The sequence below is a fragment of the Remersonia thermophila genome, chromosome 1 (assembly GCF_042764415.1).
Source record: "Remersonia thermophila strain ATCC 22073 chromosome 1, whole genome shotgun sequence".
NCBI lineage: Eukaryota > Fungi > Ascomycota > Sordariomycetes > Sordariales > Chaetomiaceae > Remersonia > Remersonia thermophila.
The window spans coordinates 1,921,569-1,938,969 of NC_092217.1; the positions used below are offsets into that span (position 1 = coordinate 1,921,569).

Sequence of the window (17,401 nt, forward strand, 5' to 3'; positions counted from 1 at the left end):
GTTCAATCACGCCCAACGCTGACCACCAACATATTATCCATCAGGTCATGCCCAACCAAATATATCAACCGAATCAATACCAACACAACAAGCCAGGCAGGAATCATGGCGCTGCAGCAAGCAGCGTTTTCTCTGGAGAGCCGGACTTGCTGCTGCTGTTGCTGTGGCTGTTGGTGGTCGCCGTCGTGGTGGAGGTCATCGTTGCCGTCGTTGTCGTCGTGGTTGTCGTGGTCGTGGTCGTGGTGTTCTTGGAGGCACGCGCCTTCTTGTCGCCGGATGCTCCGTTCTGCTGTTGGGCAAACTTCCTCAACGACGCCGACATGGCCGGCGGGGCCTGCATGCCCAAAGAAGCTGCACGATGGCTCGGCGAAACGTTCCCCGAGGGGGAGATGTACGCAGCCGACAAAGCCGGGTTGTCGCGGCGGCCAACGGTGGCGGCATCGGCAGCTCGAACAAGCTCGCGCTCGCGCGTTTTCTCGAGCAGCTGGCCACCCAGGGTGGCGCACTTGAGGATGGCCTGGATGAGTTCGCTCTGGTGCAGCGGCTTGGAGAGGTACTCGTCCATCTGAGCCTGGAGGCACTTTTCGCGGTCGCCCATCATGGCGTGGGCCGTCAGCGCGATGATGGGCGTGCGCTGCGAGTTCAGGCTGCGCTCGTATTCGCGGATCTTTGCCGTGGCCTCAAAGCCTCCCTGTGCGCAAGCGGGTTAGCAAACAGGATCACAAGCATTGCCTAGAGGAAACGCGTCCCGGTCTTACCATGACGGGCATCTGGACATCCATCAAGATGACGTCAAACTTTTTGTGTTTGACGGCCTCGACGGCCTCCTCGCCGTTGCCGACGACGGTCACGACGTGGTGGTACTTTTCAAGAATCTTGACGGCGAGGCGCTGGTTCACCACGTTGTCCTCGGCCAGCAGGATCTCAAAGGACCGTGTGTTGTCGGCCGGGGAGGGCGTGGCGCGGTTTTCGAGAGCCGGCACCATGCCGTTCCCCAGGTCAATCAGCTTGCACGGGGTCGTCATGTACGACGTGATTCCCAGGTCGAGGCACGACTTGAGCGACACATGCACGACGGGCGCCAGCAAGACAATGGGTATGTACTTGAAATCGTCAATGGAACGGAGGCGGCGGGCATCCTCGATCGAGTCGACGATGATGACGTCGTAGGGCGACGAGCCTGGGGTGCGCGCTCTCTCAATCGACGGGCTCCTCTCCGAGGCGACCACGACGGGCACCAAGCCGAGATCCCTGAGCATGTTTCCAATCTCGGCGCCGTGGCCGGTGCGCCCCTTGTCGACGAAGAGCACCTTGTGACCCTTGTACGGGTTCAGCTGCTTCCCGATCAGGCTGATGTCGTCGCCGGCGAGGCGGACCATGCAGGTGAAGTAGAACTTGCTACCCTTCCCGTACTCGCTCTCGACCCAGACGTCGCCGCCCATGAGGTTAACGAGACGCTTCGAGATGGACAGGCCCAGCCCGGTGCCGCCAAACTTGCGCGTCATGGAGCCGTCGGCCTGCTGGAACGTGTCGAAGATGAGGTCCAGCTTGTCTTCGGGGATGCCGATGCCCGTGTCGGCGACGATGAATTCGATGGCGTACTCTCCGGGCTCGCGCGGCTGGGCCCGAGACGCCTTCTGGATGGTGAGGCTGACCTCGCCGTGCTCGGTGAACTTGATGGCGTTGCCCACCAGGTTGAGGATGATCTGGCGCAGGCGGAACGAGTCGCCCACGACGTGGTCAGGCACGGAGCTGTCGACCTGGTACGTGAGATCGAGAAACTTCTCGTTGGCCTTGACGGCGAGCGTCTTGAGCGCGTTGAAAACGGTGCCGCGCAGCGTGTACGGTATCGTCTCGATCACCATCCGGCGGGCCTCGATCTTGGACAGGTCCAGGATGTCGTCGATGATGGTCAGCAAGCTGTTGGCCAGCGAGTTGACAATGTTGAGCATTTCACGCTGGTACTGCGTGAGGTCCGTGTCGAGCGTGAGCTGCGTCATGCCGATGATGCCGTTCATCGGGGTGCGGATCTCGTGCGACATGTTGGCGAGGAACTCGGATTTGGTCTTGTTTGCCAGCTCTGCCGCCTCCCTGGCTTGCGTGTTCCTCTGAATGCTGTCGCGGAGGTTGTAGACCATTTGGTTGATCTTTTTCTTGAGCTCGTCCATCTCGCCCGACGCCTCCACCTCGACGAGCTTGGTGAAGTCGCCGTCCGTCGCGGCGTTGGTGATGTCGCCGAAGGCCCGCACTTGAGCCGTCTGTTTTCAGGGGTCAGCACGAGCCGGATGGAAGAGCGGGCGGGGGCGGGGAAGAAGGCCCGCGGCGCCGAGGACGGGCTTACCAGATTGTTGGCCATGGTGTTGACATCCGTTGTGATTTCTTTCCAGCGGCCCTTCAGGCCCGCCACGTCGGCTTGACCTCCCATGATTCCGTCGACGCCGACGTCCTTGGCGACCCTTTGGACCTCGTTGCAAAAGATGGACAGGCGGTCGACCATGTTGTTGATGGTCTCCTTGAGGATGAGTATCTCGCCCTTGGCTTCCACGTCGATCTTGCGGCTCATGTCGCCGTTGGCGATGGCCTGCGTGACGGTCGAGATGCCGCGCACCTGCGACGTGAGGTTGCGGGCCATGGTGTTGACGTTTTCGGTCAGATCCTTCCACTTGCCCTCGACGTTGTCGACTTGAGCCTGGCCGCCCAGCGTGCCGTCCGTACCAACCTCGCGGGCGACCTTGCTGACCTCGAAGGCAAAGGTGCCGAGGCGGTCCACCATGGTGTTGATGGTGTTCTTGAGGTCGAGTATCTCGCCCTTGACTTCGACGCCAATCTTTTTGGTGAGATCGCCCTTGGCGACGGCCGTCGTCACCTTGGCGATCTCGCGCACCTGGGTGGTCAGGTTCATGGCCATGCCGTTGACGTTCTCGGTAAGATCCCTCCAGGTGCCCTGCACGTCGTGGACGGTGGCCTGGCCGCCCAGCCTGCCCTCGGTGCCGACCTCGCGGGCAATCTTGGTGACCTCGCGAGCAAACTGCTGGAGCTGGTCCACCATGGAGTTGATGGTGTTCTTGAGCTCAAATATCTCGCCGCGGCACTCGGCCTGCACCTTTTGCGTGAGGTCGCCCTTGGCGACGGCGGTGGTGACCTTGATGATGTCGCGCACCTGGGTGGTCAGGTTGTTGGCCATGGCGTTGACGTTGACGGTCAGCTCGTTCCACATGCCCTGGACGCCCTCGACGTCGGCCTGGCCGCCGAGGATGCCCTCGGTACCGACGTCCCTGGCGACCCGCGTAACCTCGGAGGCGAAGGTGCGCAGCTGGTCCACCATGGTGTTGATGGTCTGCTGGAGCTGGAGAATCTCTCCCTTGGCAGGCCGCTCGATCTTCTTGGTCAGGTCGCCGTGGGCCACGGCCGTGGTCACAGAGGCGATCTCGCGCACTGGGAGAGGGACGGGTTAGCCCCAGGGGACGCAGCGGCACGGGTGGATGGAGGGAGAGGGTGGGCGCAACATGCCTTGATCCGTGAGGTTCTGTGCCATGACGTTGACTGAGGAGTTTGTCAGCAAGCTTGCACCAGCCCTGGGAAGCGCGCGCCGGAAAAGAGCGTACCGTTGTCTGTCAGCTCCTTCCATGTGCCGTCGACGCCCTCGATCTGAGCCTGGCCGCCGAGGATGCCCTCGGTGCCGACCTCGCGAGCGACGCGTGACACCTCGCTCGAAAAGACCTGCAGCTGGTCCATCATGGTGTTGATGGTGCGCTTAAAGGTGGTGATCTCGGGGTCCATTTCGACGCTGTTCATCTGGACCTTCTTGGACAAGTCGCCGCGGGCGACGGCCGTGACGATCTCGCCAATCTCGCGCAGGGCCTTCTGGAAGGCCTCGTTGGCCATCTGGTGCTTCCACAGCTCGCGCTCCAGCGAGGCCACGCGCTCCTGTTCGATGGCGGCCAGGGCCTGCTCCTGCAGCTGCTTCTGCTCGAGCAGCTGGGCGTTGACGCCGTCGAGCTGCTTGCGGTGCCCGTCGAGGAGCTTGGACTGGTCGTCGATGTGGCCGCGGAGATCCTCGAGGGCTTCGTCAAGAATGCCGTTGGTCGCGGGCATCGCGGCCGGCCTCTTGCAGCGGCCGGTCCTGCCGCCGGGGCAAGAGAGCAAGTCGACCAGCTCGCCATTGGGGCTGGGGAGGAGCTTGGCGACCGGCACGTTGGCTCTCGCCTCGAGCTGCTGGACCCGCTTGACGAGGGCGGCGAGCTCGCGCTCCAGCTCTGCCTTCTCGGCGGTCTCGGGGCCGGGGAGCCTGACGCTGGGGCAGGCGTTGGGGAGGGCGGGCGGAAAGGTTGTTGGGTCGGTTGCGAGAGACTTTACGACGGCGATGATGACGCCCAGCTGGGATTCGCCAGCCATGGCTGCGGTGGGGAGACGACCACGCGCGGGAGGGGCGGCTTGGCTTTGGATGCTGACCCGGGGAAGGCGTCCGGACGCCTCGCTCGCTCGGTGTGCGAAACGGGGCACGCACCACCACGCTCGCCGGGGAACGTCGAGTCAAGTCGGTTCGGAACGGAGCTGGGGCGGCGGCCGGGAGTTCTGGGTCGAGGAGGGAGAGAAAGCGGAATGCATGCGCTGGATGTATGTCAAAGCCCGAGGATTGACGCCTGTGGGCCTGCCAAAAGTTGGGAGAGGTGGAAGATGGATGTTTCTGTCTGTCCTCTCTTGGCAGCCCGAAAACCAGAGACCGGGGACGGCGGGTGACGGGCGGGTGGAGATGGAATGGGAAAAGGTTTGGCCAGGGCCGCAGTGGGGAGAATGAAGATCAACAGGACCCGACCCTTCAGACAAACGGGTGGCCAGGGCAAGGTACTTTGGGGTCCTTAAGGGGTAGGGAGGGAGGTACCTAGGTAAGGTCGGTCGAAAGGGGTCCGAGGGGGTTCGAGGGAACAGAATCAAGGATTTCAACCCGACGTTTAAGCCGGGTCGGGTCCGGTCCAGGGAACCAGCGAGTGATGCGCGTGTGTGGAGGTGACGGGACGCGGGCCCACGTTCGCAACTGCCTCCCCCTCGTGATGCCGATGGGGATGGATCGGCGATCGCTGGGAAAGTCGCATCCACCTTGGACCCCTGTCGCGCTTGCGTGGTGTGCTCCCAACAACTGGTTGGGATCGGATGCTCTTGCCTGTTCGTTTGTGGTGCCTGCCGATGACAAAACGATGTTGGAGGCCTGTTTTCTGTTTTTTTTTTTTTTTGTTGGTTCCTTTTTTCCCACATGAAATATAGGTAGGTAGTCAGACATGGTGTTTCAAAGTGCGCCGTAATCTTGTACAATACAGAGGACCTACGCGGCTTGGGAAGCAAGGTGGGGGTGGGGGCCGCGTGTCATATCAACGGTTGACAGTGGATACGCACTGTTCAGAATGACGGCATTCGAGACCACCTCGGGTACCTAGGCTTCGGTGCTACAGATTTTGATCTTTCGGGATCCCGAGAGCCAGAAAGCCAGAGAGAGAGAGAGAGAAACAGAGAGACAGAGAGAACTAGCATGAAGCGGCATGAAAACAGGGCGCACGAGATGGCGTCGTCATGATTATCCCGACTTTCCTTCCACGGAAGCACGCGCAGCATGCATCTAGATCGAGGTTCCAAGGCCCTTGCCTGTGACACAGCCCGGCATGACCAGCACGCCCAACTCCACGGAGCGCTCCGTGTAACAAAAGGGGCATGCCAAGGAGCTGTACTCTTCTCTCCATGCTGCTCCCGTCTGCAGCCGGCGGGGCGTGGAGTTGTGCTGTCGGGCTCCCCGACCACAGGTGTTCGTGAGCAATTCGCCAGACACGCCTGGATGAGACGCCGCGATCGAACGTGATGGCCAGGCAGGAAGAGATCCCCGTGGTGGATGGGGCCACGGCCGCTGCCGGAAGCTCACGGTGCATTACGAGGGGATCCAATCAGAGAAACGCGGCAGCGAGGTTTTATTCAAGGTTCCAGGTTTTCTCGGGCCATGTTTTGCAGGGTTTTAAACGTTGGTGATTGGGAGGGGGAAGATGCAGAAAGTCACTGACGTCATAGCCTGCCATCCGTTTCGGCGCCATGCCCATCTTTGCTTTGGTACGGCCCACCGTTGCCCAGGGGGGTGGAGGGGAGGGGGAGGGGGGGGGGGGGACAGGGCCGCCAGGCTGAAGTGTTTCGGATCGACTTTGCCCGTCGAACCTTTGGTCGAATTTCCCATTCTCCATCACGTTTCCCCATCCTCCAATCTTCCCTACCTTATCGCTGTGACATGCTTTAGCGTACACTACATGGCACTATGCCCAAGGGGAAGAGGAAATCAAGCCCGATCCTACCTCACGCATGTCCCAGGCCTGGGTACCCGAGGGGACCCGACACGGGAGGCAGGACATTGGCCCAAAGCGAGACGGGCCGGATCCAGATGTCATCGTTCCAGGCGGTCCCCAGGAGACGTACACAGGGTGGCACGGTACAGTACTCCGTACAGGGCAATGCTGTAGGACAGAGCACAGCACGAACCATACGGTACGTGCCCGTAATGCAACTACTAGGCACAGTTTGTACAACAGTGCCACTGTGCAAAGATACCTTGAGGCAGGTACCAGGTCAGGTCGGGTACTCAAGGTCTGAAGAATACCGTCAGTTTACGAAAAAAAGAAATGAAAGAAAAAAAAGAAGCAGAAAAGAAAAGGGGCACCGTTCGCCAGGTTCTATGTAACGTTGACCAAAATCATGGAATGTCCAATCGGTAACAGAGCAAAAAAAAACCCTGCACAACAAACTACCTGACGCTAGTGCACTGTTTAACAGCACGTAAGGTACGGGCACTCTGCGTATAGTACAGATGTGTACGAGGTACAAGTACGGAGTTGGCAGGCCTGCAGCCACCTGAAGGAGGCCGAGGTGGGGTCAGATCCGATAAGATAAGAATTCCTCTGCCTGCAAACCAAATCTCCGGGCCGACAAAAAAGTGGCAGACGAAACAACACTCGCAGACATCGCCGCGTCCATTCCGCTTCGTCTGGGCAACACAGAGCTTGACTGTGATGTTTCGAGCTGCCCGTTTCGTGCGTGGGCTTCGAGGCATCACCATCATGGCCACCGCCCAGGATGCAGCCGTCGCTGCTACGGCTGCGACGACAACACCATCACCATCACCACCACCACCACCCCCACCAGCAACATCGGCACCAACAATCCTAACAACGACAACGACTACGGCTTTACCAAGCTCCTCTCACAACGACCCTTCCAACGTCCCACGCGTCCCAATCCCTCCACGGGGCGTCGACTACCGCGGCAAGGTGGTCCTCGCTCCCATGGTCCGCTCCGGCGAGCTCCCGTCCCGCCTGCTCGCCCTGAATTACGGTGCTGACCTGGTCTGGGGTATGTGCGGCTCGGTCCGTCTTGTCTGTCGGCTCGTCTCACGCTCGGCCCTCCAGGTCCCGAAACCGTCGACCACTCCCTCATCGGCGCCACGCGCCGCGTCAACCCGCGCACCGGCATGATCGAGTACACGCGCCAGCCATCCCACGCTCACAGCCCCACCAACTCGCTCGCTGCCGGCGACGAGGGCGGCCCCCGCGAGTCCGTCATTTACCGCCTCGACCCCGTCCGCGAGAAGGGCAGGCTCGTCTTCCAGCTCGGCACCTCGGACCCGGCCCGCGCCGTCGCCGCCGCCCGTCTCGTCGCCCCGGACGTGGCCGGGATCGACGTCAACGCCGGCTGCCCCAAGCCCTTCAGCATCTCGGGGGGCATGGGCGCCGCCCTCCTCCGCGACCCGGACCGCCTCGTCTCCATCCTCGAGGCTCTCGTGCGCGACATCCCCCCCTCCGCCGGCATCGGGATCAGCGTCAAGATCCGCCTCCTCGAAACCGCCCAGGAAACCGAGGCCCTCGTGCGCCGCCTCGTCGCGACGGGCATCACCGGCCTGACCATCCACTGCCGCACCACCCCGATGCGCCCGCGCGAGCCCGCCATCCGGGGCCAGCTGCGCATGATCGCCAACGTCTGCCGCGAGGCCGGCGTGGCGTGCCTCATGAACGGCGACGTCGTCTCCCGCGACCACGCGGGCCAGCTCGTGCCCGAGTTTGGCGTCGACGGCGCCATGATCGCCACCGCCGCCGAGAAGAACCCCAGCTGCTTCCGCGCGGCCGCCGACGGCGGCATGGACCCCTGGCAGGAGGTCGTCAAGCGTTACCTGCGCTACGCCATGGAGGTGGAGAACAAGATGTCCAACACAAAGTACCTCCTCACCCAGATGATCCCCGGGCGCGCCCCGGAGTACAAGGAGGTGCACAAGAGCCGGAGCTACTCGGACATTGTGCGCGCCTTGGGCCACGGCGGTGACGAGGAGCTCGTCCAGGCCGCGCGCCAGGCGGATCGGGCTATCGGTATGGGCGAGTTCGAGCCTGCGCGCGAGCCGAGGGGGAAAAAGAAGCAAAAGGGTCAGCAGCAGCAGCAGCAGCAGCAGCAGCAGCAGCAGCAGAAACAGAAGCAGCAGCAAGAGTCTAAGAAGAGGAAGAGAGAAGGGGAGGAGGCCGAGGAGAAGGAGGGTGCACCAGAGAAACGGGTCGAGGTGGTGGTGGACACGACGGCACCTGCTCCTGCTGCTGCTTCGGCTGCAGTGTGATTCAACACCACCAAAGGTACCCTTTTTTGTTCCCTATCGTCTCCTGTTTCACATATTGTACCACTTTGGGATCTAGCGTCGGAGCTCGGGTTCGGTTATGGGGAAAATAGTCCAAAAAAAAGAAAAAAAAACATCATGTCATCATACATTGGGGCTGGGATTTTGTTTTAAAGATCTCCTGGTTGCGAGCGGGCGGGGGCGAAGGTCGATAGATTGGTGGGTGAGAGTAAAGGCGTAGGTAGATAAGAGGCTGTTCAAAGCCGGCGTAGCTGATCAAGCGTCACGCTTCAGCAAATATACGAAAAGGGGTGTTCTGCCCAGGCAATCCACTTCTTTTCGTTTTTTTTTTGTTCGATGTGGTATGTCGCGGCTGGCCGGCGAGCCGTGAGGGTTTCTCTACTACCATAGTTACTGTGTACATTTGTATCCTTTTGGTCTCGGGCCCGACCCGAGGCTCAACGCTTCACGGAAACTAGGCACGCAGGTAAGCAACGATGCCTCGTGGCATCACACCTTCTTCCCCTGGGCCAACAGCTCCGACACCTTGGGCGGCAGCACCAGCGCGCTGCGGTCGTTGCGGCGGTAAAAGTCGACGAGCACCGTTGCCGTCTTCTCGGGCAGGTCCTCGTGGATGAAATGCCCGGCCTCGGGGAACACTTGCAGCGCGTACTTGCCTGTGGAGAGGGGAGAGAGGGAAAGAAAAAAAAAAGAACGCGGTCAGAATGTGACGATGATGGAAGAGGAAGATAGGACCATGGCGGCGACGACGACAACGACGAAGACAACCATGACATAGACAACGAAGAAAAGAAAAGAAACTCACCTTGCATCTGCCCGATCGTCAGCTCGGTGTCCAACCGATCCGTCCCCGCCAACAAAAGCAGCTTGCCCCCCCTCCCCGTCAAGAACTTTTTGCTCAGCCCGCTAAACCACCCCTCCCAGAAGGGCTGCGTTTTGGCCAGGTCCGTCCGCCACCGCCAGGGCTTCCCGTTTCTTCTTCCGCCGCCGCCGCTGCCGCCACGGACCCGAACCGGTTCATGGATGCTCTCTTCTTCTTCTGCTGCTGCTGTTGCTGCCGCTGCTGCCGCCGCCGCCGCCGCTCCTTCTTCTTCCCGCTCGGCCCCCTCGTCCCGATGCACCAGCAGCCCCGGCACGCTCGCCCTCGCGCTGATGGCGTTGCGCACCGTCCGCGACCGCACGTGCCACTCGACGGCGTCGCGCAGCGAGTCGAACCCGCCCGGGCGCGAGGCGAGGTACGCGTGCATGCTCTGCAGGGCCTCGAGCGCGGAGCCCTCGACGACGTCGAGGACGGCGTAGCCGAGGAGGTCGATTGGGCTTGGAGGGCCTGCGCTTGCCGGTGTGGTTGTTGTTGTGGTTGTCGCGGGGCTGGTGGTGGTAGTAGTGATGGTGGGCGCCGGCGGTGGAGGAGGAGGACAAGGTCGGGTGCCCGAGAACATGGGGAGGCCCGTCGGGCGGGTCGAGGGTGCAAAAGGGCTCGAGCGGGCCAGCGACGAGGCAAACTCGGTCACGACCGCACCGCCCAGCGAGTGCCCGACCAGCAGGACAGGTGGGAGAGCGGGCCAGCGCATAGCCTCCTGCGTGAGGGTAAGGACCGCGCGAAGGTCGGCGGCGAGGGTGGGTAAGCTGAGGTCAAGCACCTCCTCCCGCTTCTCGTCGTCGTCGTCATCGTCGCCGTCCTGACCATGTCCCTCCCGCGTCCTACCCTTCCCAACCTTCTCGACTCGGGTTAACCCATGCCCTCGAGCATCCAGCGACAAGATCCCTGCCGCAGGTAACCTCTTTCGCACCTCCGCGCCCAGGACGGCAAACGACAGGCCGCTGCTGCCCGCGCCGTGGTGCATGACAAAGAGCGGACCCGCGGGCGGCTTGCCGGGGGCTGCCGCAGGAGCGGGAGAGGTGAGGTAGGCGTGGTAGGTGATGGAGCCGTCGGGGGAGGGGAGGAAGAGCTCGCGCTCAAAGTAGGTTGTCCAAGGGATGGGATCGAGGGAGCGGTTGGGGAACCTGCGGGAGCGTTAGCTGTTGACCAGGCTCTTTCGAGTCATGTCTCGGATCCCATGATGCAGGCATGCTTGCTGAATATGAAAGGAGATGTTGCGATGTGCAAGGACGAAGAGTGAGGAAGACGAGGGGGCCAAAAAGAAACCACAATAAAAAAAAAAGTCAAGCGCTTACCCCTGAGGTCTCGCAAACAAGGCGCGCCCCGGTGAAGGAATCACGGTGCCCGTGGAGGACACGGATGAGGCTGAAGACGAGTCGTCATCCTGCGGGGTGTTGGGTATCGAGCCCGACGACGCGCCGTAGTGATCCTCATCCACTTCGTTGAAGGCGGCCAGCAGCGGCGGGGGCGGAGGCGGGGCCATGGAGGCGTGCCTGGCGCTCGAGATCTTTGCTTTGGCCAGGTTTTTCTGGAGATGGCTCATGTTCTGCTGGTCATCTCCGAGGGTTGGCTTGGTTGGGGTTTGGTGGCTCAGGCTGTGGTGGATGTTGCGTCTCTGGGAACTTCCGAGGTCGGATCACTCACTGTGCTGGTGGTGTATGGTTGCTGCTGGAGAGGTAGCTCTGATCCTCCGTGGAAGCTGTCTGCAACCTTGACCTCTTTCGCCGTGTGTTTGGAGACGACGTTGAAGAAAAAAAATCCCCAAATCGGTGTTCGCCGGATAGGGTACCGCCAAAGATGGCGATGTGAAAGCAACGTGATGTTGGTGTTTGGTGCGATAAACATACAAATCAATGGATGCTCCAGCTGCAGCCGAGGGGCAGCCCGCGGGGTCCAAGGGGAGGCCATTGCCCCCCTCCCCCCCCCCCCCCTGAGAGCGTGCTACAAGAGCGCGGCACAGGAGGCTCCATTGGCACTGTGATTCTGGAGGAATTATGTATTTGCCATGGCCGTGTAAACACGGCGAGGCACTGTGATTCTGATCCGGATGGGCCCAACCAAAGACCCTGAGCACGACGACGACGAAACGTGAGGTCAGGAGAGCGATGCTCAGGGAAAGACGCTACAACTACAACACAAGACAAAAATCTCCAGCATAGGTTCCCGAGAGACATCGATGACTCTGTCGCTTCGCATAGGTACTCCAGCTTCTTGTCATGTGTCTCGTTAAACGGGAGGCTTCCTCGTGCTAAATAGGTACAGTGGGTGCTGGCTAGGATATAGTTATATAGTACAATGAGAGAAAAAATTCCCATGGATATCTGTCACGAATGCGTAATGTGTGCAAGCACTTGAAACCACCCCGTACAAGCCATCACCCCCCTCCCCGGCTCCCTTCGTTCGCCACACCTTAGTACCTCTCGTAACCTCTCGTATAATCACCATACCCCCCCATCCCCCCACCCCCGTACCGTCCTCCTCCTCCCTGAGGTCCATACCACCCTCCGTCGTATCCTCCAGGCCCTCTCCTCGGTGCCGGCAGCGGCGCACCGTACCCGCCCTCGAGGTCGATGTTGGGTATCGTCGGCTGCCGCATGTCCAAGTCGTTCGCACCCGGCGCTCCTGCCGGCGGAGCCGCACCCATGAGCAGGTTCTCCCGGCTGACGTTGTTGTTCGCGCCCTGCATGCCTGCGTTTCCCGTGAGCGAGCGGAACCCGCCGCCGTTATTGGCAGGTGCCTGCACCCGCTGGGCAAAGACGGGGTTGGACAGACGATCCGGGTTGGTCTTGAAGTCGCCGGTCCCGTACTGCCCCGGCCGCTTCTCCGTCTCGAAGGCGGCGGTCCCCGTCTTGGCTATGGACAAGGACGACGACAAATCCGACCCGGCCGTCTTGGTACGCACCACGAGCAGCGAGTTGTGCGCGTCGAGGGGCGTGAGCGTGTCGCGCTGGCTCCGCATCTTCTCCATCATCTTGCGCCGCTTGCGGTGCGGGTTCTCCTTGCAGCAGGCGATGATGGCGTTCCACGCAATCAGGATGGCCAAGATGCCCGTCAGGGCGGACTGGACGGCGATGAGCACGACGCCCGTGACGGTCTGCGTGGTTTGGGCGATGCCAAACTCCTCCACAAACACGAGGATGCACACGACCGACAGCACGCGCACCACCTGGATGCTGATGTTGATGACGTTGCTCGATCGGCGCTCGTACGGGCGGCTCCACAGCAGCAGGATGAGCATGACGCCCTCAACCACCAGCTGCGCCGACGCCTGGATCATGCCGTGGCCGTCGGCGGCCGCGATGATGACGCCCTTGGCGAACATGTAGAGGATGGTGGGCACAAACACCCACCAGTAGTTGCGCCGGTACGACTCGTAAAACAGGCTGTACTTGATCCAGATGCTCTTGTCGTCGTACAGCCCGCCGATGTCGCCCTCGAGCTTCTTGAGGCGGCGCGCCGTGCTCCAGATCTTGTAGCTGAAGTAGCCCAGCACGGCCGTGAAGACGAAGAGGGTGACGCCCGCCAGGATCTTGGCCGCCCACGAGTCGCCGCGCGTGAACTGGAAGACGCAGTACAGGACCCAGATGCCGTACAGGAGCAGGATCAGCGACGTGATGGCGCGGGCGATGGACTGCCAGTAGTGCTTGCGGAACCCGGCCAGCGACTTGGGGAAGCTGCCGAACAGGGCCCAAAACTCGAGCAGCACCTTGACGAGCAGGATTCCCACCACGATCGCCGCGATCACAATGGCAATGACGAGCAGCACCGTCATGAAGGTGTTGCCCGACGGGATGCTGAGCTGCTCCACGTAGGCTTGAATGCCCGAGACGGCCACCAACACCGTGCCCACCGGCGACTCCTGCTGCCCTTCGACCCCGTCGAGCGTGCCGCTCTCGCTGATGTCGATGCTCGTTTCGATCTGGCGCGCGGCGAGCCGGGCGAGCGGCACGGCCGCCCGCCGGAACAGGCCCTGCCCAAAGCCTGCCGCCTGCGACGAGCCGTCGGGGAACACGAGGGTGGCGTTTCTCAGGTACTCGACGCTGTTCTCGGTGAGGTTGCCGCCCGTGCTGGCGCGGAAGTTGTCGATGCCGACCTGGAGCTGCGTCCAGGGGACCAGGCCCGTCGAGAAGCCAAAGTTCTTTGCGAAGCTGCGGTACACGCTGGGGTAGTTGACCGACAGCATGCCGTTCATGGCCATGGTTTGGAACCAGCCAAACACCTCGGTAAAGCTGGGGCTAGGGGCCGGACCCGTGCCCGCCCCCGCGCCTCCGCCAGCCGTCGTGCCCACGCCACCGACAGCGGCCGATCCTCCGCCGGCGCCGAGGGCAGCGCTGCCGCCCGCCAAGGCCGCGCTCACGGCCGACACGCCGCCGAGCACCAAAGCGGCGCCGGCCACGCCGGCCGCCACGTACGACACGGCCGGCACGCTAGCCGTCTTGCCGTTGGTCACCTGAGACTGGATGCAGGCGACGTTCTCGCCCGAGTCTCGCGATTGCAGCTGCAGGGTCGCCATGGCGGCGATGTCTGGGATCTGGAAGGCAATGGCGGGAACCAGGTTCGCATACTCGTCGGGGATCTTTTGCGTGCCCCGAGCCGAGAACGTGCCGGCAGGGACTAGGCACACGTTAGCACACAAGCATCGCTCATTGATTTGGGCATGTGGCTCCCCCCTCCCCACGTACCCGGGCATAGCTGCTTTACAAAGGTGGATGGGTCACAGGGGTCGAAGGATCTGGAATAAATATCCTGGCCGTAGGCCGTAACGTTAAGCACGGCCGTGACGTTTTGGATCTTGTTGCTCGTCCCGGCCACGTCGAAGGTGACGGTCTTGTTGTCGTTGTTGTAGCGGATGTCGACACGCTGGACCGTGACGCTGGCGTTGCCGGAGGTGCACGAGCTAAAGCCCACCGTCTCGAGGATATCGACGGCCAGCGCTTGGCCGGCCAGGATCACGGCCAGCGCAGCCCTCAGGACGGGCCTGCCTGCGAGCCTCATCCTGGTCCGCCTCGTTTTATACCCGTATCGTTGATGCTCGTCTCTCGATGTTCTAGCGATATCTCCTCGGCTGGATCCGAAATGTGCAATCCCGATATTCCAACTTCGTCTCTCGTATGCAGCATCAACATTCAATGTTGTTCATGGGTCGAAAATGGCAAAAGAACCGTCGAGGCCAGCGGAATGAATGAAGCGAACGGACGTGTATAGCGAACGACAGTCGATGTCTCCTCAGCAAACAAAAAGGCCGGGGATCAACCCGGAACGAACAAAAACGAAGAGACAGAAACGAAGAAAGAAAAAAAAAAAAAAAGACAAAAAGGGTCCCTGAAGGGGACGAGGCCTGCGAGCTTCTGCTCAACCCAACGAAGAAAGACAAAAAGAGAAGGTTGGTGGTGGTGAGAGTGACAAGTTGGCACCAGCCAAAAAGTCAGGTCCGACGAAGAGACATCGAGAAGAGGGGAAAGATGAATGGCCCATCCAAGGATGGACGCATGGACCGAGGGGACCAGGGGGGGTGGGAGGCAAGATAAAGCAGCAAAGGCAGGGCAGATCGAGAACCAGGGTTCCAGCGGGTATCTGAAACGGACGTGGAGATGGGCGGCATGTGGTGGTGGTGGTGGTGGTGGTGGCCCGAAGAGGTTGGGTGGTGACTCTGCGACGCCAACTCAACAACACCATCTCTCGTGTTGTCTCCATCAACGCAGCCCATCACGACGGCTCATCCCCCATCGAATCCATCTCGTGCCACCCGCCCGGTGCTTGCGTTGCAAAGGCGCAGAATGGCACCTCCGCGTCTCGATTGGCGAGCGTGACATGCGGTACGGAGACATGGGAGCCAGCCGCTTGGTGGGAGGGCGACAAGGTTTCCGACGAAGAGAGTGGAGAAAGGAGGGGAGGGAGCCCGGCTTTGGAGGCCCAGCCCAGCCTCGAAGCCCAGCCTCGGAGGCGGAGACCATGGAGAATGTAAGAAGAACATTGGGCAAAACCTTCAGTAGTCGACGGCACCTGCCCAAGAGCCTACCTGGCCTAGCTCATCATCGCCACTGCCTCAGAGGTGAATCCTTGCCTTTGGGCTCTGAAACGACCGTAGGGGGGACCCCTGCTTCCCGATCTGGTGGCTGCGAAAGCGGCGATTGGCTGTCGTTGAGCCCCACCCGTTTCGCGTGTCTCCGGCTTCTCGGCGCTGCCTCCAAGCATTGGCTCTGCTCTCTTGACCGTGGGAAGCTCGGCGCATGTGTTGAACTGGGGCCTGACATGTCCGGATGCCGACACAGTAGGCGGCTTTCTTTATTTTTACCTTAATTTTCTTTATTAAAAAAGAAACCTGGCCTCGAAAGGGAAGCTGAAATCACACAGCATGTAATTATCTCTTCTCGAACCAGACATGCCTTCTACCCCACCAGTTCTGTCTCCATCTGCCGCTACGCTGACTCGACAAATTCCTGAGTACTGCGTACTAGATGAATACATACCAGCCTCCCAACCTAGCTGGAACTCTGGAGCTCCAGACGATCTGTCGCCGGGGGGGCTGGCTGGTTGGCGCGCATGCGTGCAGATCAAACGTGGAGCCCCCGTCTCTTTTGCCCATCCCCCACGCTTCACAGCTTCACAGCTTCACACCCTCACAGCCTCACATGCGTGCTTCGCTTTTCTAGAGGAAAGCGATCCTGAGGATCATGATGACACAGCTCTGCCATCACGATGGGCTTGACCGAGCCGAAGAGGTTCTACAATGGGGTGTCCCTACGTGTGGCCAGGTTCCAGCCGGCGGCCACCCTGGAACCCTTCTCGGCCGAAGGAGCCCGACGACGGTAACGGCGTCCAACCAACCGCGCAGAAACAGCAAGCTCCTGTCGCTTTCGTTATCAACCTTACAAAGCCGAGATGAAAGACCTGGGTGATCTTCCGAATCCATGCCGCGATTCATCATGCAAAAGGTTTCAACCTTCGGTCCCCAAACTGACACCCGGCCTGAGAAGATCTGCAGAAACACCCACCATCGTGAATGGCGCTGGCCCTGCCCATGCGACGCTGGCGGAACAGACGCCGGGGCAAAAAGCCCGTGGATCCTGGCTCCGTTGCTCGGTCCTCGACTCTCGGACCCATTCCGTCCCAGATTTGCCGTATGTATATATAGTACATCAGAGGCCTGTGCTTCGTAGGAGTCTCTTTTTGACAAGCCGGGTATCTTGTTCCGCCCGCGGACAAAGTCTTCAAAGTCTCAACGCCAGGCTTCATTCGCCGCCTCATTCCTTCCAACCAGAAAAGGGGCTTGATCTACGTACAAGAACGCGGAGCTTCCGCACTCAATGCCTACCTACGTAGGGACAGGAAACGGAATCCCAGGGGGGGATCAACAGGAAAAGGACAAAGCGGAAGAAGAACAAAAAGTAAAATGTCGATGAAACGATGAAAGGGAAAATCCGCCTTGTGAAAAAGCATTGCTTGAAAAAAAGAAATGAAAAAAAAAGCAAGGACGGAACAGGAGTATGTAAAAGGACAACCATCCATCCATGTCTTTGGCAAAAACAAAACGTAAAATACCTTATCTATCATTCAACTCCTTTGCGTCACGTACGTAGGTACTGTAGGTCTAACATCCAAGCATGGAGAGTCTTCATCCCCAAAGAAAAAACAAGAGACACCGTTTACAAGACCAAGCCCGACGTCCAACGTAAATCTCACACTCCTAGCCAAAGCAGCTCCATACCCAAACGCTCCAAGTCGTGACGAGAAAAGCGAGATCCAAGTAACAAAGAAAAAAAAGCAAAAAAAAAGAAGAGAAGCCGAGGAACAAGAAAGAACAACGAGGGGTATCAAGAACCACCAACCGTATGCAACAGAACCACACAGACTAGGTCAACGTTTCAGCAATCCAACGA

At 60.4% G+C, this 17,401-nt stretch overlaps 4 protein-coding genes across 4 annotated transcripts; 1 reads left to right on the forward strand and 3 right to left on the reverse strand.

Annotated features, from left to right (window-relative positions):
* Positions 1-103: 103 nt before the first annotated feature.
* Positions 104-4,395, reverse strand: VTJ83DRAFT_545 (uncharacterized protein; the record flags this gene model as incomplete). Its single annotated transcript, XM_071012051.1, has 5 exons — positions 104-691; positions 759-2,258; positions 2,342-3,435; positions 3,511-3,543; positions 3,606-4,395. The coding sequence occupies 5 exons, from the start codon at positions 4,393-4,395 to the stop codon at positions 104-106; spliced, it is 4,005 nt and encodes a 1,334-aa protein (XP_070869898.1).
* A 2,642-nt stretch (positions 4,396-7,037) lies between these two features.
* Positions 7,038-8,623, forward strand: VTJ83DRAFT_546 (uncharacterized protein; the record flags this gene model as incomplete). Its single annotated transcript, XM_071012062.1, has 2 exons — positions 7,038-7,377; positions 7,434-8,623. 2 exons carry the CDS (start codon positions 7,038-7,040, stop codon positions 8,621-8,623), a joined length of 1,530 nt encoding a protein of 509 aa, XP_070869899.1.
* A 507-nt stretch (positions 8,624-9,130) lies between these two features.
* VTJ83DRAFT_547 (uncharacterized protein) lies at positions 9,131-11,064 on the reverse strand (the record flags this gene model as incomplete). Its single annotated transcript, XM_071012073.1, has 3 exons — positions 9,131-9,297; positions 9,447-10,645; positions 10,817-11,064. 3 exons carry the CDS (start codon positions 11,062-11,064, stop codon positions 9,131-9,133), a joined length of 1,614 nt encoding a protein of 537 aa, XP_070869900.1.
* An 867-nt stretch (positions 11,065-11,931) lies between these two features.
* VTJ83DRAFT_548 (uncharacterized protein) lies at positions 11,932-14,516 on the reverse strand (the record flags this gene model as incomplete). Its single annotated transcript, XM_071012084.1, has 2 exons — positions 11,932-14,135; positions 14,204-14,516. The coding sequence occupies 2 exons, from the start codon at positions 14,514-14,516 to the stop codon at positions 11,932-11,934; spliced, it is 2,517 nt and encodes an 838-aa protein (XP_070869901.1).
* Between the last annotated feature and the right edge of the window lie 2,885 nt (positions 14,517-17,401).